This window comes from Orcinus orca, chromosome 4 (genome assembly GCF_937001465.1).
Source record: "Orcinus orca chromosome 4, mOrcOrc1.1, whole genome shotgun sequence".
Lineage (NCBI taxonomy): Eukaryota > Metazoa > Chordata > Mammalia > Artiodactyla > Delphinidae > Orcinus > Orcinus orca.
The window spans coordinates 79,484,505-79,502,257 of NC_064562.1; the positions used below are offsets into that span (position 1 = coordinate 79,484,505).

At 36.9% G+C, this 17,753-nt stretch overlaps 1 protein-coding gene across 8 annotated transcripts in view; it reads right to left on the bottom strand.

Annotated features, from left to right (window-relative positions):
* Nucleotides 1–17,753, bottom strand: part of CEP135 (centrosomal protein 135) — a 79,488-nt gene that overhangs the window by 16,279 nt on the left and 45,456 nt on the right. For all 8 annotated transcript variants that reach the window (XM_033425358.2, XM_033425357.2, XM_033425360.2 and 5 more), the window contains 7 exons: nucleotides 13,117–13,268; nucleotides 7,027–7,142; nucleotides 6,799–6,953; nucleotides 6,317–6,372; nucleotides 3,568–3,736; nucleotides 2,602–2,712; nucleotides 2,131–2,316 (listed from right to left, as the gene is read on the bottom strand). In XM_033425358.2, coding sequence (XP_033281249.2) covers nucleotides 2,131–2,316; nucleotides 2,602–2,712; nucleotides 3,568–3,736; nucleotides 6,317–6,372; nucleotides 6,799–6,953; nucleotides 7,027–7,142; nucleotides 13,117–13,268 — 945 coding nt within the window. The remainder of the gene's footprint in view (nucleotides 1–2,130; nucleotides 2,317–2,601; nucleotides 2,713–3,567; nucleotides 3,737–6,316; nucleotides 6,373–6,798; nucleotides 6,954–7,026; nucleotides 7,143–13,116; nucleotides 13,269–17,753) is intronic.

Consider the following 17,753-nt stretch of genomic DNA (forward strand, 5'->3'; position numbering starts at 1 on the left):
ATGCTATTTCCAAATAAGGTCACATTCACAGGTACTGGGAGCTAGGACCTAAATATATTTTTGGGGGGAGGGGTGCATAATTCTACGCACTACAGATAATCAATACTTTCTTCTAAAAAATAAAGACCAACTACGATACTATACCAACAAAACAAAACAAAAGTAGAACTAATAGCCAACTGTTCCTTATCAATCTAACTTATTTAGGGTCCCTATATTTTAACTAAACTCAAAATTTTATCATGAGACTTTTTTTTTTTTTTTTTTTTTGCAGTATGCGGGCCTCTCACTATTGTGACCTCTCCCATTGTGGAGCACAGGCTCCAGACACGCAGGCTCAGCGGCCATGGCTCACGGGCCCAGCCGCTCCGCGGCATGTGGGATCTTCCTGGACCGGGGCACAAACCCACGTCCCCTGCATCAGCAGGCGGACTCTCAACCACTGCGCCACCAGGGAAGCCCTAAGAGACTTTTATTAGACTGTCTTTATGACAAAAGCTTATTTAAATCCATATGCAAAAGAATGAAGTTGGAACCTTACCTTCTATCATGTATAAAAATTAACTCAAAATGGATCAAAGACCTCAACATAAGAGCTAAAACTATAAAACGCATAGAAAAAACAGGGGAAAAGCTTCATTATGTTCGATTTAGCAACGATTTCTTAGATATGACACCAAAAATACAGGCAAGAAGAAAAAAATAGATAAATTGGACTTCATCAAAATTTAAAACTCTTGTGCATCAAAGGATAAAACTGAGTGACAAGGTAAGCCATGAGATGGGAGAAAATATTCACAAATCACATATCTAATAAGGGATTGAAATCCAGAATATACAAACAATTCCTACAACTCAACAACAACAGAAAACAACCTGATTAAAAACTAGGCAAAGGGGCTTCCCTGGTGGCGCAGTGGCTGAGACTCCGCCTGCCGATGCAGGGGACACAGGTTCGTGCCCCGGTCCAGGAAGATCCCACATGCCGTGGAGCGGCTGGGCCCGTGAGCCACGGCCGCTGAGCCTGCACGTCTGGAGCCTGTGCTCCGCAGCAGGAGAGGCCACAACAGTGACAGGCCCGCGTACTGAAAAAAAAAAAAAAACTATGCAAAGGATTTGAATACATATTTCTCCAAAGAAAATATACAAATGGCCAATAAACACACAAAATACGCTCAACATCACTAATCATTAAGAAAATACAAGTCAAAACAAAATGAAATACCACTTCACTCCCATTGGGATGGCCATTATTAAAACAAAAAAAAACAAAACAAAAAACCCCAGAAAATAACAAGTGTTGGTGAAGATGTGGAGGAACTGGAAGCCTAACATTGCAGGTGGGAATGTAAAATGGTGCAGCCCCTGTGAAAAACTGTATGGTGGTTATTCAAAAAATTAAACATAAAATTATAATATGATCCAGTAATTCCATGTCTGGATATATCCTAAAGAACTGAAAATAAAGACTTGAATAGATATTGTACATCCAAGTTCATAGCAGCATTATTTTCAATAGCCAAAGATGGAAACAAACCAAATGTTCATTGACAGATGAATGTTTAGAATGTGGTATATGCATACAGTGGGATATTATTCAGCCTTAAAAAGGAATGAAATTCTGACACATGCTACAACATGGGTGAACCTTGAGATTTAAGTGAACCTTAGGCCTAAGTAAAATAATTCAGTCACAAAAAGACAAATATTGTATGACTCCACTTATAAGAGGGACATGGAGTAGTCAAATTCATAGAGAGAAAGTAGAATGGTGGTTGTCAGTGGCTGGGGGAGGGGAGAACGAGGAGCTAGTTAGTATTTAATGGGTACAGAGTTTTAACTGGGGAAGATGAAAAAGTTCTGGAGAAGGATGGTGGTGATAGTTGCACAACAATATGCATGTACTAACTGCCACTGTATACTTAAAAATGGTTATAATGGTAAATTCGATATTATGTATATTTTACTTACAATATAAAAGTAATGGGGCTCTCCTAAGCAAATTATCAGAATGACAGATTACCATTGAACTTGATTTTTACCAATGCTTAAACCTCACTTCAATAAAGTGCCTTTGAATGTTTTCTGTTTTACTAAATTCTGTCTGTGCAAGACAAATGAATATATTACCTCCTGAATTTCTTTTTCTAGTAGCTCCACTCTTTCTCGAAGGTGTCTCCTCTCGGTGTCAATAGAAAGAAGTTCCAGTCGAACTGAGCTGCTTTCTCCCTCAGCTTGATGGGCTTTGACCTCCCAGTCTTCAGCACGGTCATGAAGCATCTGAAATCTATCTAACAAATCTTGATTTTCTCTTTCCTGGTTTAACCACAATTAAATTGTTTCTAAATTAGTCATCATTACTCACTGGAATATCCATGTCATAAACATATACACACACTGGGATTTTTGTTTTAATTTAGGAAGCATAAGCTATCTGTGCAGACACTATACTAAGTAAGATCTGTAAGAAAATATACAAAGACAGTAGGCAAGATCTCCACTTTCATATGTTAATATCTAATAGAGGAGACAGAATAAAGAAACATGAAAAAGTTAAAAAAAAAATCAGTCTTAAATCCAACCTAAACAATGTTTTTTCACCTTAGAAGCCATTAAGCTCTCCCATCGTGACACTTCAGTTATGTAATTATGAACTCTACTCTTCATTTCTTCTTTTTCTTGCACTGCTGCTTCTAATTCCAATGAAATTTGCTATAAATCAGAAAATTGAAGACAAATCTAAAATGAATGTAGCACCTAATGAGTTCTATTTATGTTCAAATAGCTCTTTCTGAATTTGGGGAATAAGTGAGAGTAGGAAAAAAGGAAAACTGTTCCTGACCATTATTTTCACATGTTTTTCTGGACTGATCTTGACTTTTTAACCAAATATTACCATATATCTCCCACAACATATGTGACCACATATCTGGTATTTAAACTAAGGGCTAGCTACACTCAGGGGTTGACATTTTTAAAAATTTATATATCAGCAATATACTCTATAATGAATAATGTTTAAAAATAAAATATTTAAAATAAGAAAATTATTGGTTTTCTTGGTGTAATCCTTTGATAAACCAGCACAAACAAAACCAATACCTTTTAGTATTTGCCATTCTAAAATATTCATTAATTAACTTACAGGCATATCTCTAAGCCACTGGAAGTAAGTACGAATAATTAAAATCTATCATGGGTCTTTAAAACACAGCAACTTTGCCCTGGGAGTGATGCTGAGGTCCTCACCCAGTAGAGTAACACCAATTTCTGCCATAGAGAACACCATGCTCCCAGCTTCAGGATTCCTTGCAACAAAGACCACAATGGTGAGGGGACTACAGTTGTACCCATTACACACCCTGTAATATACCGCAGCATTCTAAACCACATTTTAAAATACCCTTATAAACACTATTCTCCTTAAAGAATTATTTCTTTTGTTGTTGATATTTATATAATTAAAATTTAGAAAGCATATTTAAAGCTTTAAAATTTAGCAAACAACGAATACATTGTATAACTGTATACTATAAAACTATCAAAGTTTATGCTTTATGCTCATACCTGGTTTTCTCTTGCCACTGTAGCCAGATCATCCTGTAATCTTCTGTTTTCCTTAAAAGACATTTCTTTAGATCTTCCTACTTCATCAAGTTCCTTGTGAGCTGCATCAAGCTGGCGCCAGAGGCTGCTTATCTCACGGTCCCGATTAATCAATGTTTCCTTTAGGTGGCTGTTACATGGGTGGTATAGCAATAATAAAGAAAGCTTTTTGGAAAATTTAGTTCATTTAACTGTTGTACTCTGATTTAAGTATACTAGGAATGCAAGAAATTACAACTACTCAACCTATGGACTGGGAGAAAATATTTGTAAATGATGTAACCAATAAGGGTGTATACCAACAGCTCACACAACTCAATAACAAAAAAACAAACAACCCAAGCAAAAACTGGACAGAAGACCTAAATGGACATTTCTCCAAAGAAGAAACGCAGATGGCCAATAGGCACATGAAAAGATGCTCAACATTGCTAATTATTAGAGAAATGCAAATCAAAACTACAATGAGGTACCACCTCACACCAGTCAGAATGGCAAACATTAAAAAGTCTACAAATAGGGCTTCCTTGGTGGCACAGTGGTTGAGAGTCCGCCTGCCGATGCAGGGGACACAGGTTCGTGCCCCGGTCCGGGAGGATCCCACATACCGCGGAGCAGCTGGGCCCGTGAGCCACGGCCGCTGAGCCTGTGCGTCTGGGCCTGTGCTCCGGAACGGGAGAGGCCACAACAGTGAGAGGCCCGCGTACCGCAAAAAAGAAAAAAAAGTCTACAAATAACAAATGCTGGAGAGGGTGTGGAGAAAAGGGAACCCTCCTACACTGTTGGTGGGAATCTAAATTGATACAGCCACTATGGAGAACAGTATGGAGGTTCCTTAAAAAAGAGAGTTACCATATGATCCAGCAATCCCACTCCTGGGCCTATACCCAGACAAAACTATAATTTGAAAAGATACACACGCCCCTATGTTCATAGCAGCATTATTTACAATAGCCAAGACATGGAAGCAACCTAAATGTCCACTGACAGTGAAATCTATAAAGAAGATGTGGTACATATATACAATGGAATACTACTCAGCCATTAAAAAGAATGAAATAAAGCCATTTGCAGCAACATGGAGGGACCTAGAGATTATCATACTAAACGAATAAGTCAGAAAGAGAAAGACAAATACCATATGGTATCACTTATATGTGGAATCTAAAATATGACACAAATGAACATATCGAAGAAACAGACTCACAGACAGAGATTGTGGTTGCCAATGGGGAGGGGGCTGGAGGAGGAAAGGATTGGGAGTTTGGGATTAGCAGATGCAAACTAGTATTACAGAATGGATAAACAACAAGTCCTACTATATAACACAGGGAACTATGTTCAATATCCTATAATAACCATAATGGGAGACTTCCCTGGTGGTGCAGTGGTTAAGAACCTGCCTGCCAATGCAGGGGACACAGGTTCAATCCCTGGTCCGGGAAGATCCCACATGCCTCGGAACAACTACGCTCGTGTCCCACAACTATTGAGCCTGCGCTCCAGAGCCCACGTGCCACAACTACTGAAGCCTGCGTGCCCTAGAGCCTACGCACTGCAACTACTAAAGCCCGCGCACCTAGAGCCTGTGCTCCACAACAACAGAAGCCACCACAATGAGAAGCCTGCGCACCGCCAACGAAGAGTAACCCCCGCTCACCGCAACTAGAGAAAGCCTGCGCGCAGCAACGAAGACCCAATGCAGCCAAAAAAACAAAAAAAACATAATGGAAAATAATATGATAAAGAATATATATATATAACTGAATCATTTTGCTGTATAGCAGAAATTAACACATTATAAATCAACCATACTGCAATAAAATTTAAAAAAAGAAATTACAACTACTGCATTAAGATACTGATTAATTAGGTGAAGCAGATATTTTAGATCTCTACCAATCATTATGTGCAAATAAAGTCATAAAATAAATTTATTATTCCAAAAGTCAAGTAAAAACAGAAGACTTTCAAGTGTTAGGAGAACATAAACGATTTAATTGGCAAACACTTATTTAATGTTTAAGTCCCCACTATTATATAATATGTAAGGGTGTATAAAATAAATACAATTAGTGACTTTCGTCTTGAAGTAGAGACCAGACATAAAATGTAAAGTCTTGTAACAATGTTCAAAAAGGTTTAGATGTGGAATAAATTAAACACTGGCTACTAGGGTAATCTAAGTTTTAATGATTAGGGCCTGCACAGGGTAATTACTGTAGAAATAAGGAGCAAGTAGATATGTAAAAGAATAATTAATAAGACATAATTGTTTAGATGTGGATGACAGAGGAGGGAAGAAAGTTAAAGAGGATAACATTTCCATGCAGGAGACTGAGAAAATAACTGCTACTGATAAAAATAGGAAAATAGAAAAAGAAATTTTCCTATTGCCAGATTGCTATTCAAATAGATAAAGCTGCATTCACTGAAAATTTCTAAAAAAACCTGGATGCCGGGGCTTCCCTGGTGGCGCAGTGGTTGAGAGTCCGCCTGCCGATGCAGGGGACACGGGTTCATGTCCCGGTCCGGGAAGATCCCACATGCCGCGGAGCGGCTGGGCCCGTGAACCATGGCCACTGAGCCTGCGCGTCTGGAGGCTGTGCTCCGCAATGGGAGAGGCCACAACAGTGAGAGGCCCGCGTACCACAAAAACAAAACAAAACAAAACAAAACAAAACTGGATGCCGTTCCATTGATTACTTACTTCATAGAAGATTCATACTCTGAGACTGTTATCTTCATCTGAGTAATAGCTTTTTCCTATAGAAATTATAAAAATATGTAAGATTCTAAACCATTCATATAGAAATGTCTTCATTTGAATTGATACAATGTCACATTTATATAGTTTAAATCCAATTATATAAATTATATTATAAAAGAAACCTCCAAGTAAACATATTTCCATGTACCAATTATATTTCATATATTGGCATATTTCTACTCACTAAGAATTTGAATTGTTCCTTGAGTTTGCTATAATCATATATGATAAAACTGTCTTCTAGAAATAGAACTTTTAAAGATTCAAATTATTGGTATAAAATGAAATTTAAACACATTAGAAGATATGGCTTTGGGTCTTAGGAGCTTGTACACAGGCAATAAGAACTGCATACCTAAAACAGAGAATAAAATAAGCTTTTCTGTTCAGATGCTGGATAACATTACTTAACAGTCACATACTTTATTAGCTAGGTTTTCATGCAAGTTTGCAATCTTTTCTGTCTTCTCATCTACAGTCTCCTGAAGAATGTCTTTTTCTTTATCAATAACACCAATGGTCTTTTTCATTACATGAGCCTCTTCATTCTGTGAAGTCATCTTGAAGTGTAGTTTATCTATAAATGAAAAAGAAATGTTTGTTAGACAAAGTAAATTAGGATTGCAAAAACAAAATTGAAGAATACTTACCTATTTTTTCCTCCAGTATTTTAACTTGTGCTTGTGCTGATTCAAGTTCACTTCTTTTCATGGAAAGTTGGTGCTGATGGTCCTCAAGTGACCGCTGTAGCTGCTCATTTACTAGCCTAAAGAGTCAGTGGACAAAAACAAATGGTATTCTTTATCTCTGGTAGAAATAATTTTTTTTAAATGAAAGATCTTAAAAAATATTTTTATTTTTAAAGTTTCTTTTATTCCTTATTTTAAAGCTCTTCCAGTATAATCAATGGCATTATACTATATATATTATTCCTTTCTTCAAAACTGTTCCATCTTCCTCAAAATAATACAGTGTAAAAATCAAATTAATTGTATACTTTTTTCTAGAGGCTTCCTAGTAGTTTTAAAGCTTTTCTCCGTTTCCTAATCACAACCCTCTTTCTCTTAAAATCTATTTTCAATAGTCAAGGCAAAGGAAAAGTCTTGCTTTTACAGAATGGCCTAGCACTTCAACATCCTGACCATCCTGACCAGCAAGCTTTGAATTCTGCTTCCCATTCTGACTTTTTTTGATAGGTAGTCAACGGGAGGTCACAGTAAACAGGGAAATAGGTATTAACTGTAGTGCAATGAGGATTTAAGACTAAAGATTGGTTTCAGGGAGCAAAAAAAAAAGACATACAGCAAAAATAAAGACAATTTCAGACGAATCCCTTACTGATCAGTAAGATTAATTTTTTTTCAGAAGTAACAAGAATTTGCTCTCATGTCATCTAGGGTCTTTGGAAGCTTTTAGTCCTGGCCTAGGAATTCTTAGTCTGGCCTTGCTGGAAAAACATGGCTCTCACATTAGGCTATTTATTGGGGACTTCCACAGGTTCCTTTTAGGGTTTGTTTGAAGATGAGATAGTAGAAGATACTAAAGGTGGCTTAGTTTAGAATTACCTAATAGGGAGGAGGTTGGATTCTGAAACCACTAGTAAGATGGGACATCTCCCACAGAAATGAAAAAGTTTTACATGCAACACTGAGATATTCTGAAACACAAAAGACATGACCTTGACTGCTCTAATAGCAAATGAATGATGACCCAGAGGCAGCGAGGGAAGTCAAGGTGAGGCTGACTTCTTTAGAATTGCACAACCAAATAAAACCAAGTCAGAAAGACTCTCGGTTCAAGCAATTTTACTTCATAAAATCATCTGTGAGGTCCAGGTGACTCACTGTCACTGCTTGTAAAAGCTACAACTATTACTCTGAGGGATATAACTACACGGAGTGGAGAAAAAAGAAAGCTAATATTCACTGTACTGATAATTTACAGACATTACCTCATTTATTCCTAGAACAGTTCCATAATTAGAACCATTATCTTGATATTATAGAAACAAATAATAACTTGTTCAAGATGGCAAAGCTATTAAGGCAAAGAAAATATATAAATCCAGTTTAGTCTACCCTGATATCAATGTTTTTCTACTACATCACACTGCCTACTACGAAGAGCACAGGACATCTTCCGTGTGGAAGGGAAAATGTCTGCCAGTAAGCTATAAAGAATCCTTTCAAAACTGGAATGGCTCCCAGAGTTCCTACTGAAGGACACTGAGTAGTTGGCAGTGCTTGAAATCCTAAGTAGAAATGTAAAGATTTTTTTACATCTAAGTTCATTAGCAGGGTTAATTCCTAATGAAAGTAGGGTTGATAAATGAAGGCAGGATAACATCTTGATTGATTATACATATAAAGGAGGCCCTTAGTGAGTCTTAAAAATAGCTTTGCCTTTTCATATTCTAGTGTAGGCAGGCAAGGGAATAATAGAGATTCCACACAGACCTCGGCAGTAACTTTCTGACAGAAGGATTGCTGCTAAGATAAAGGTCTTCTTAACGAAAGAACTGAGGTATAAAGTTCATAGGAAAGAATAGTTGAGTGACTATCATATTATTTGTCATCATGGTGTTTGGAAAGGAAAATTTGAGAACCTGTTGAGAAGTAAGTTGCTAGGATGAGCTAATTTCTTAGCTTCGAAAGTGCTATAAGCAAAAAGCAAAGGGAAGTGATGACTTCCCACCAGAGAGTGAAGCAATAAAACTTAGAATCAAAATTCTAGCTCTCCACTTACCAGCCATGTGGCTGGATAAGACCATCTCTCTGAGCCTCAAATTCCTGAGTTTTATTACAGTACATGGATGTATACATGCTCTCATCTTAGGGGGCAAAAGTAATTACTTCTCTTCATGATAGAGTATATTTTAAACAAAGACAGCATCATAAAGGGTCCTTTATTCATAAGAAGTGTTCAAGTTGTAAAATGGAGCTGAAGCTCTATCTAAGAGGCATAGGTTTGGAATTTTAATGGCCTCTTAGAAGAAAGAGAGATTGATATGGTATCCCTGTTTTTTTTTAATTAGTTAATTTTTGGCTGCGTTGGGTCTTTGTTGCTGCCCATGGGCTTTCTTAGTTGCAGAGAGTGGGGCTACTCTTCATTGCGGTGAGCAGGCTTCTCATTGCAGTGGCTTCTCTTGTTGCGGAGCATGGGCTTTAGGCGCATGGGCTTCAGTAGTTGTGGCTTGCAGGCTCTAGAGTGCAGGCCCAGTAGTTGTGGTGCATGGGCTTAGTTGCTCTGCGTTATGTGGGATCTTCCCGGACCAGGGCTCGAACCTGTGTCTCCTGCACTGGCAGGCGGATTCTTAACCACTACGCCACCAGGGAAGCCCAGTAACGCTGGATTTTTTTTTGGTATCCCTGTTTTATTTCAGATGTCTCCAAGACTCTATGGTTATGACCACCACTAACTGAGAAAGTATCATCTCTTGATAACTGAGAGAGGGGAATAGGGATAAGGACTGGCTTTTCTGTCACATTTCTGCAAAAGGATGATGATTTATATCTGGTGGTCCTAGGTCCCTTGGCCCTTCTAAGTCCAGTTCCATGAGCTCAGCTGTCTTTACTTAGGGCCCTGGCTCCTCTTCCTGTCTTGGTAGAAAAAAATGTTAGACATGCCCAGAAGATAATTCTTAGGCATCCTAAGGAATCTATGAGCCTTATCTAAAATGGTTCTCAATTCCCTTAACAAATAAATACTTCTCAAAGGAGACCAGTTATATTTGGTTTTCTGAATATACAAACACACTCTACTATAAAAGCTGATACTTATTGCCATAATAATAACTCTAACTAGAGCTTATGGGCTCTTCCCAGGAAAATCAGCTAATGCATTTATTTGATCCTGGATAAGTACATAACCCTCTAGTTTTAAAGAAGGTACACAGAATAACTAAAGACTAAGGTGAAATGAAAACAGTCTGACGGTATTTTCAGCTGCAGAAATCTAAATGTTTAGAGGCTCATAGCTAGCAGTGGTGAGGATTAAGGCTATTGTCCTCTGCTGCTGCACCAAGAGACTAGACCAAAGATCCTCTATTTGGACAATTAGAGACTGTGCTTGATATAGAAAAGACTGTTTGGTGGCACTGAAATTTGATGAAATATGCCTAACTCAGGAAGGGAAAGAGAAAAATGGGCCCACCAGGTGGATGAAAAGGAATATATGCTTTATCTATCTGAGTATCAGCTTCTTAAATGTCTTCATGTTAAGGGAAACAGAACTTGATGTGATTAAAGCGACAGCAAGATCTCTATTAAACATATCAAAAGTTGCATGAGGTTTGGACAAGGCGACTTTATTTCCATACAGTTCTTGGTATTATGTTTGTATTGGGTTCAGCTTTGGATGTGAACCTGACAGCTTGAACTCATAGTTCTAATGTTTACTGATGTATACTGATATGGAGAATATGACTGACACACCTTCCTCAGAGACAAGTCTGATATTTGTCAGAGCAAAAAAAGTTATGGAATCCTGCAATCCCCCCATTATTACCTGTCTCTGTTTACAGACAAACAAAGGTAAAGAGAAAATTCTCCACAACCCATTCCTATAACAAGGTAAAGAGAAATTCTCCACAACCCATTCCTATAACACAGTGACTGGATTATTCCTAGGTGAGGGAAGTAGGAGGCTGGGTAAGAGAAAAGGGTATTAGTATAGCGGAGAAAACGCCCAAGGAGCTGCACGGTAGGGGATCCAAGGGAGGGCACTGAAAGCTCTGTCTTATAAGACTGGAAAGGGTATCCTATGAGGGAAGGAAAGGGGAGTTATAGCTATAGTTTGAAGGAAAAAGCAAAATGGACTAAATGCAGCTCCAATCATCTGGACACAAAACGGAAAAGGGTAGACTAGTAATTCTGGGTGACAGAAATATACCATGGTATTTGTACTTTGGAGTTGAACATAGATAGACATGAACCAGAGGGGGAGAGGCCAATCCATTCAGGTAGCTCTCCTTCATAGGATGTATGTAGTGCCTTGCAAGGAAAAAAAAAAAAAAAAAAACGGAAAAAGAAGCTTCTACCTTAGTTCTTCCTAAACAGTATTCCTTAATTAAACAGACAAACAGCCAGTTCTTGGTCTTATTACATAGTTTGTTTTGATTTTGTGTAACAAATGTTTCCTGAATCTCGCCACTGTTCTCCAAGTTCATTGCCACTGTTTCACTCCAGACACATTGTCTCCATTGTCTGCCATCAGTCTCTTAAGACTCCAAATTCACCTTCCCTATTTTTGTGAGAGTTCACTTCCTAAGAGGCATGGTAGGAAGTCATCCCCTTGGTTAAAAATTTGTTTGTTCTCCATGTTTATAAGATAAAATCCAGACACTCTTGGTTATCATACCAAGTTCTTTATTACCTGACTTCAACCTGTAGATACAGCCTACTTGGGCCATACTGACTTTTTTTACCATTTTTCAGACACATCACCTTTTAGACTCTGTATATAAATATTCTGATTTTACACTTCTTTGAAAGAAGAACGAGAAGAACAATGACATAGGTAGCAAAAAACTCTGTAATTTCCAGCAATTCTACACTAAGGAGTACAAATAATCTGAAGTACAGGCATACCTTGGAGATATTGTGGGTTTGGTTCCAGACCACCACAGTAAAGAAAATATGGCAATAAAGTGTATCATGTGGATTATTTGGTTTCCCAGGGCATATAAAATTATGTTTAATACTCATAAACATAAAAAACAAACTTATGGTTAACAAAGGGGAAGGGGGAAGGGGGAAGGGGGAAGGGGTAAATTAGGAGTTTGGGAATAGCAGATACAAACTACTATATATAAAATAAACAACAAGGTCCTACTGTATAGCACAGAGAACTATAATCACTATCTTGTTACAAAACATAATGGAAAGAATATGAAAAAGTATATATGTGTGTATATATATAAATATATATATATATATGCATATATGTATTAGTGAATCACTTTGCTGTACACCAGAAACTAACACAGCATTGTAAACAACTATATTTCAATAAAAAATATTAAATTAAAAATTCAAAGCCATTAAAAAAATAAGTAAATGAAAGTTATGTCTGTACTATACTGTAGTCTATTAGGTGTGCAAAAGCATTATGTCTGAAAAAAACGATGCACACACCTTAATTTAAAAAACCTTATTTCTATAAAATAGTAACCATCATCTGAGCCTTCAGTGAGTTGTAGTAATAGTCAAAGCTCACTGATCACAGATCATCATAACAAATATAATAATTACGAAAAAGTTTGAAATATTGCAAGAATTACCAAAATGTGACACAGAAACATGAAGTGAGCAAATGCTGTTGGAAATACGGCACCAATAAACTTGCTTGATGCAGGTTTGCCAAAAACCTTCAATTTGTAAAAAACACAACATCTGCAAAGCACAATAAATTGAAGCACAATAAAACAAAGTACACCTGTATCTGTTAGGGAGATTTTAGAAGGAGGTAGGTACAAAAATTTGCCTGCAATCATATCAAGCTATGAAAGTCTTTAGAAGTACAGATACGCAAAACTTACCCAGATTCACTCAGTGAACAGGAACCTCCAGAGATCAGTCCCTAAATCCATACTTTACAAAAGCTCCCCAAGTGATTCTGCTGCAAAGCCAACTTTGAGAACTACTGCTTTTCAAAGGCCTAGTCCAAAATGCCACCATTATGAACCTTATATAGCAACAAGCTTGTTCCCAGAAGAGAAATGAAACTTTCAATAAACTTACCTAAGTGAGTTCATCTCTGTTTTCTGATGAGATGAGTCACCAGCCACATGGCTAAGTTTTTGAGCTTGGAGTTTTACTTTTTTCTCTAAAGACTCTATTGTTTCTTTCATTTTTAACATTTTAGACTTTAATTCACATTTTTCGTTTTCAAGCTATAATTAAATTTTAAAAATTAATAGGTATATGTCTCAGTTTCTTTTCCTTAAGCACTCTTTCATAATATCTCTGGAAGAAAACTAAGGAAATAAATTAGATTTATTTAAAAATACTTTAAAAGTCACGTGTACACTTTAGGTTCTAGATGTCAGAATAGGCAAACACATTTTTCTCTCTCTCCTCTTCAGTATCATTGAAATCAAAGAAAAGATACCAAAAAAGAAAGGCAAGAAAGGAAGAAAAGAATGTATCCATAACAGCAATGAAGGGAAACCACTAGCAGGCCAAAATTTTGAGAAATTTCTAAAAAAAAAACGTAGCTAGGACTGAACTGAAGAAAGATCAGAGCAGAAAATACCGTAACCCAAACACAAAATGGACAAGATTTATATGAGGAACCTGTAACATGTTCCTGAAGAGCATAAAACACAACCTGACAATGTGAAGACACACCATATTTCTGAATGGGAACACAATATTGGAAAGGGATTAAAATTTCCTGAAATAATTGTAAATTCAATAAAATTTCAGTAAGAATCCTGACACAACCTTTTTAAAATTAGATGGGTGACTCAGATTTCATTCTAAAATTCATTTAGGAAAAAAGAAAGTTAAGGAAAAACAGTAAAAATGGGGGGCGGGAGGAAGACTGCAGTTAGGCTTGCTTTATGAGATATCAAAATAAATGAAAAAGCTACTATAATTAAGACAGTATGGATTTCACATATGGATAAGCAGATACATCACAGATGTAAGTTTAGAAAAGGCAGCATTTTAAGAAAGTGGGAAAAGAATAAACTTTTTAAAAATAGAGCTGGGATAGCCACTCATTGAAGACAAAAAATTAGCTAGATTCTATTTTATTTTACGTACAAAAATAAACTCCAGATGCAATAATGATCTATATACAAAATTCAAAACCAAGAAACATTAGTGATAAATTTCAGTCTTCCAGTTGAAACTGTAGACTGACCATACACATTTTTAACACCCTTCTTCTGGAAACAGTGCTAAAATGACAGTAAAGAAATAAGGTTATATACTCATAAGGACAGAGAGAACAAGAGAGAAAACAAGGGTGAACAAGTGACTTCAAAAACTTGTGGAAGACAGAGCAGAGAGTGGTTCAGAGTGGAAGAAAGAGATATACAATCTAAAGCAGGGTCTGAACCTAGGAACTAATGACCTTTGAGGCCAGATAATTGTTTGTTGTGAGGGCCGTCCTGTGCACTGTAGGACGTTTAGCAACATCCCTGCCTTCTGCTTACCAGATACAATAAGTACTTTTTCCCCTAATTGTGACAGACAAAAATTCTCCAGATATTGCCAAATATCTCTTAGGAGGCAGAACTGGCCCCAGTAGAGAATCACTGACCTAAAATGGCCACAGTAGGGAATACCAATGAGCGCAGCCAGTTGACGTAGCCTGAAGAAGCTCAACACGTGGAGGCATGAAGCCGTGAGGTGGGGTCACAAAGAGAACTGAACAAGGAGATTGGCTGAAAGTCTATATACTGGGACACTCATACCCCAGTTATCTCTTTCTAGAAAGTTCTCTTGGAAATCAAATATATTTAAAAAATCAATAGAAGGGCTAAAAGACAAAGTTGAGGCAATCTCCCAGAAAGTTGAACAAAAAGTCAAAGAGAAAATAAAGGAGAAAGGATAAGAATATTAGATCTCTTTAGGAAGTCTAAAACCAACAAATAAAGCTCCAGAGAGAGAAAACAGAAGAGTATAGTAAATTGAAGACATAAGATAAAGAGAAAACCCCAAATCCTTTCAGAAATAAAAACATGTCATGTACAGAGGACTCAGAAAAGAATAGCATCAGACATCTCAAAGAAAGCTGAAAGACCAATGGAGAACAGTATTCAAAATTTTTAGTGAAAATAATTTTCCAATCTGGACTGCCATATGCCTAAGCCAAATCATAAATTATAAAAGTTCAATAAAGACATTTTCAGACAAGTAGAGTACCAAAAAAATTTCCTCCCATGTATTCTTTTTCAGGAAACTGCTGGAGAAGATGCTATACCATAATGAAGGAATAAACCAAGAAAAGAAGAAAACATGAGGTTCAACACAGGAGAGGGGGACAGGGAAAGTCTTATGAGGACAGCTATGGAGAGACATAGCCCATAATGAATCAAGACAGAAAGCTCAAGAAGGAGGAAAAAGGGGGGAAAAGACCAGAACTGGTTAAGTTTGAAAACTCAAAAAATATTGAAAGGCATGTGGCAGAGATGGAGTTCTTGATAAAAATTAGCAATGAAAAACAGAAAAGTAACAAAAAACAAAATGAAACAAAACAAAACAAAAGCAATTATTAACTCCAGGAAAATGGTCTACAAGAAAAAAGGTAAGAGTAGTACTGTCCCACTTGGCTGAGCCGTAAACCACGAGAAGTCTTGGTAATATAAACAATAACTACTTAAGTGAGCAAAATATGTAATTAAACTATGTAATGGGGGAAGAAAAGGGGAGTGCTAATCCATCATCTACCATCACGGAGACTCACTAAATAACCTTAAATCAATAAAGACTAAATAGCACGAGCACATTATTTAGAAACAGGGAAGTAAACACCAGGAAAGAGAGTTGTGGATGGTAATTTGTGGGATATGGAGGTGGGAAAGGAAAAAAAAATTTTTTTGCACTAAAAATCTTCCAGAATTCTTGTTCAAACAAGAGTACATGTGTGGTATAAAGACTAAAAACAGGAACGTTTGTGTACCCATCACCTGGCTTAAAAAATATTACCTGAACCTTTGACACTACTGTGAGCAGTCTCCAGTGACATCCCCTAACTCCTGCCCACAGTATCCACTAACCTGAGTCTTCTGTTTCTCATTTCTTGCTTTTCCTTAGCACACCACATTTGTATGAATCTCCAAACAATTTACAGTTTAGGTTAGCATGTTTTTCAACTTTACATAAGCAGAATCATACTGCATGTTTTCTTCAACATCATATTTGCAAGATTCATGCATGTTGATGTTTGTAGCTATTATTCATTCATTTTTGTTGCTCTGTAACACGCATTGTATGACTTACCACTGTTTATTTTCCTCACAACTGACATCCAGATTGTTTTCTTTTTTCTGTCAGAGAGTAAACATTTTAGGTTTTGTGAGCCATATGGTCCTTTGCCACTACTCTACTGTAACAAAGACACAGCCATAAACAATGTATTAACAAATAAGCATGGCTGTGTTCCAATAAAAACTTTATTACAAAAACAGACTGGAGACCAGATTTGGTCTAGAGGCCATAGTTTATTGACTTTGATCCAGGGTTCATATCTAGAAATGTATTTGCTGGCTAATAGAGCATGCCTTTGCTAACCTAGAACAATGCCAAATTATTCTCCAAAGAGGTACCACCAGTTTGCACTCCCAGAAGGTTCACAAAACTAATAATACTAGCCATAACTTGTTAATTTCTGATGGATGTGAAATGATTTTGCTGTGGTTGTAATTGGTATTTTCCCTCTTATTGAGGTAGAACATCTTTTTATATTTATTAACCATTTATAATTTCTTCTGCCATGAAGTGTCAATTCACATCTTCTGTTGAGGTTTTTTTAGGTTAAATGTATAGTAAGTTGTTCTCTGCATTATTGGCTTGTCTTTTCAATTTATGGCAATTTGATAAACAAAGATGTTCTTGTCAATGTGGTCCTATTTATCTAAATAGGACTTATTTGTGTCTTGTTTAGGAGCAAACACTGGCACCTGACACCTGCTAGCTGTGTGATCTTGGGCAAGCTTCCCCTCTGTTTCTTTATCTGTGAAATAAGGATAATATTAGCATTTACTTCTTATGGTTGTTGTAAGGATTAAAATTATATACATAAATATATATAAAATGTTGAGAATAGTACCTGACACACAGTAAATGCTATATAAATGATTGCTATTATTATTATTTTGTCAAGGTAAAAAAGATTTTTCTCTTGTATTTTCTTCTAAAATTTGTAGCTATTTCTTGAACATTCAAGGTTGCAAGTAACCTTGAACTGATTTTTGGGTCTGGTATATTTTAGGTAGGATCCAATTCTCTTTTATTTTTTATTTAAAAAAATAGCTAGCTAGCTAGCTAGCTAGCTATCTACCTATCCATCCATTCATCCATCCATCCATCCATCCATCCATCCATCCATCCATCCATCCATCCATCCATCCATCTAGCTAGACTGTGCTGGGTCTTAGGTGCGGCACACAAGATCTTCATTGCAGCATGTGGGATCTTTTAGTTGCGGCATGAAGACTCTTAGTTACGGCATGCGTGTGTGATCTAGTTTCCTGACCAGGGATCAAACCTGGGCCCTCTTCATTGGGAGTGCAGAGTCTTTCCCACTGGACCACGGGGGAAGTCCCCAATTACTTTTTTATATACATATATATGAACAATTGTCCCAGAAACAATTTTGTGGGTTTGCTCTCTACTGGGTTTTATCACTCTCTTAATCCCTGAGC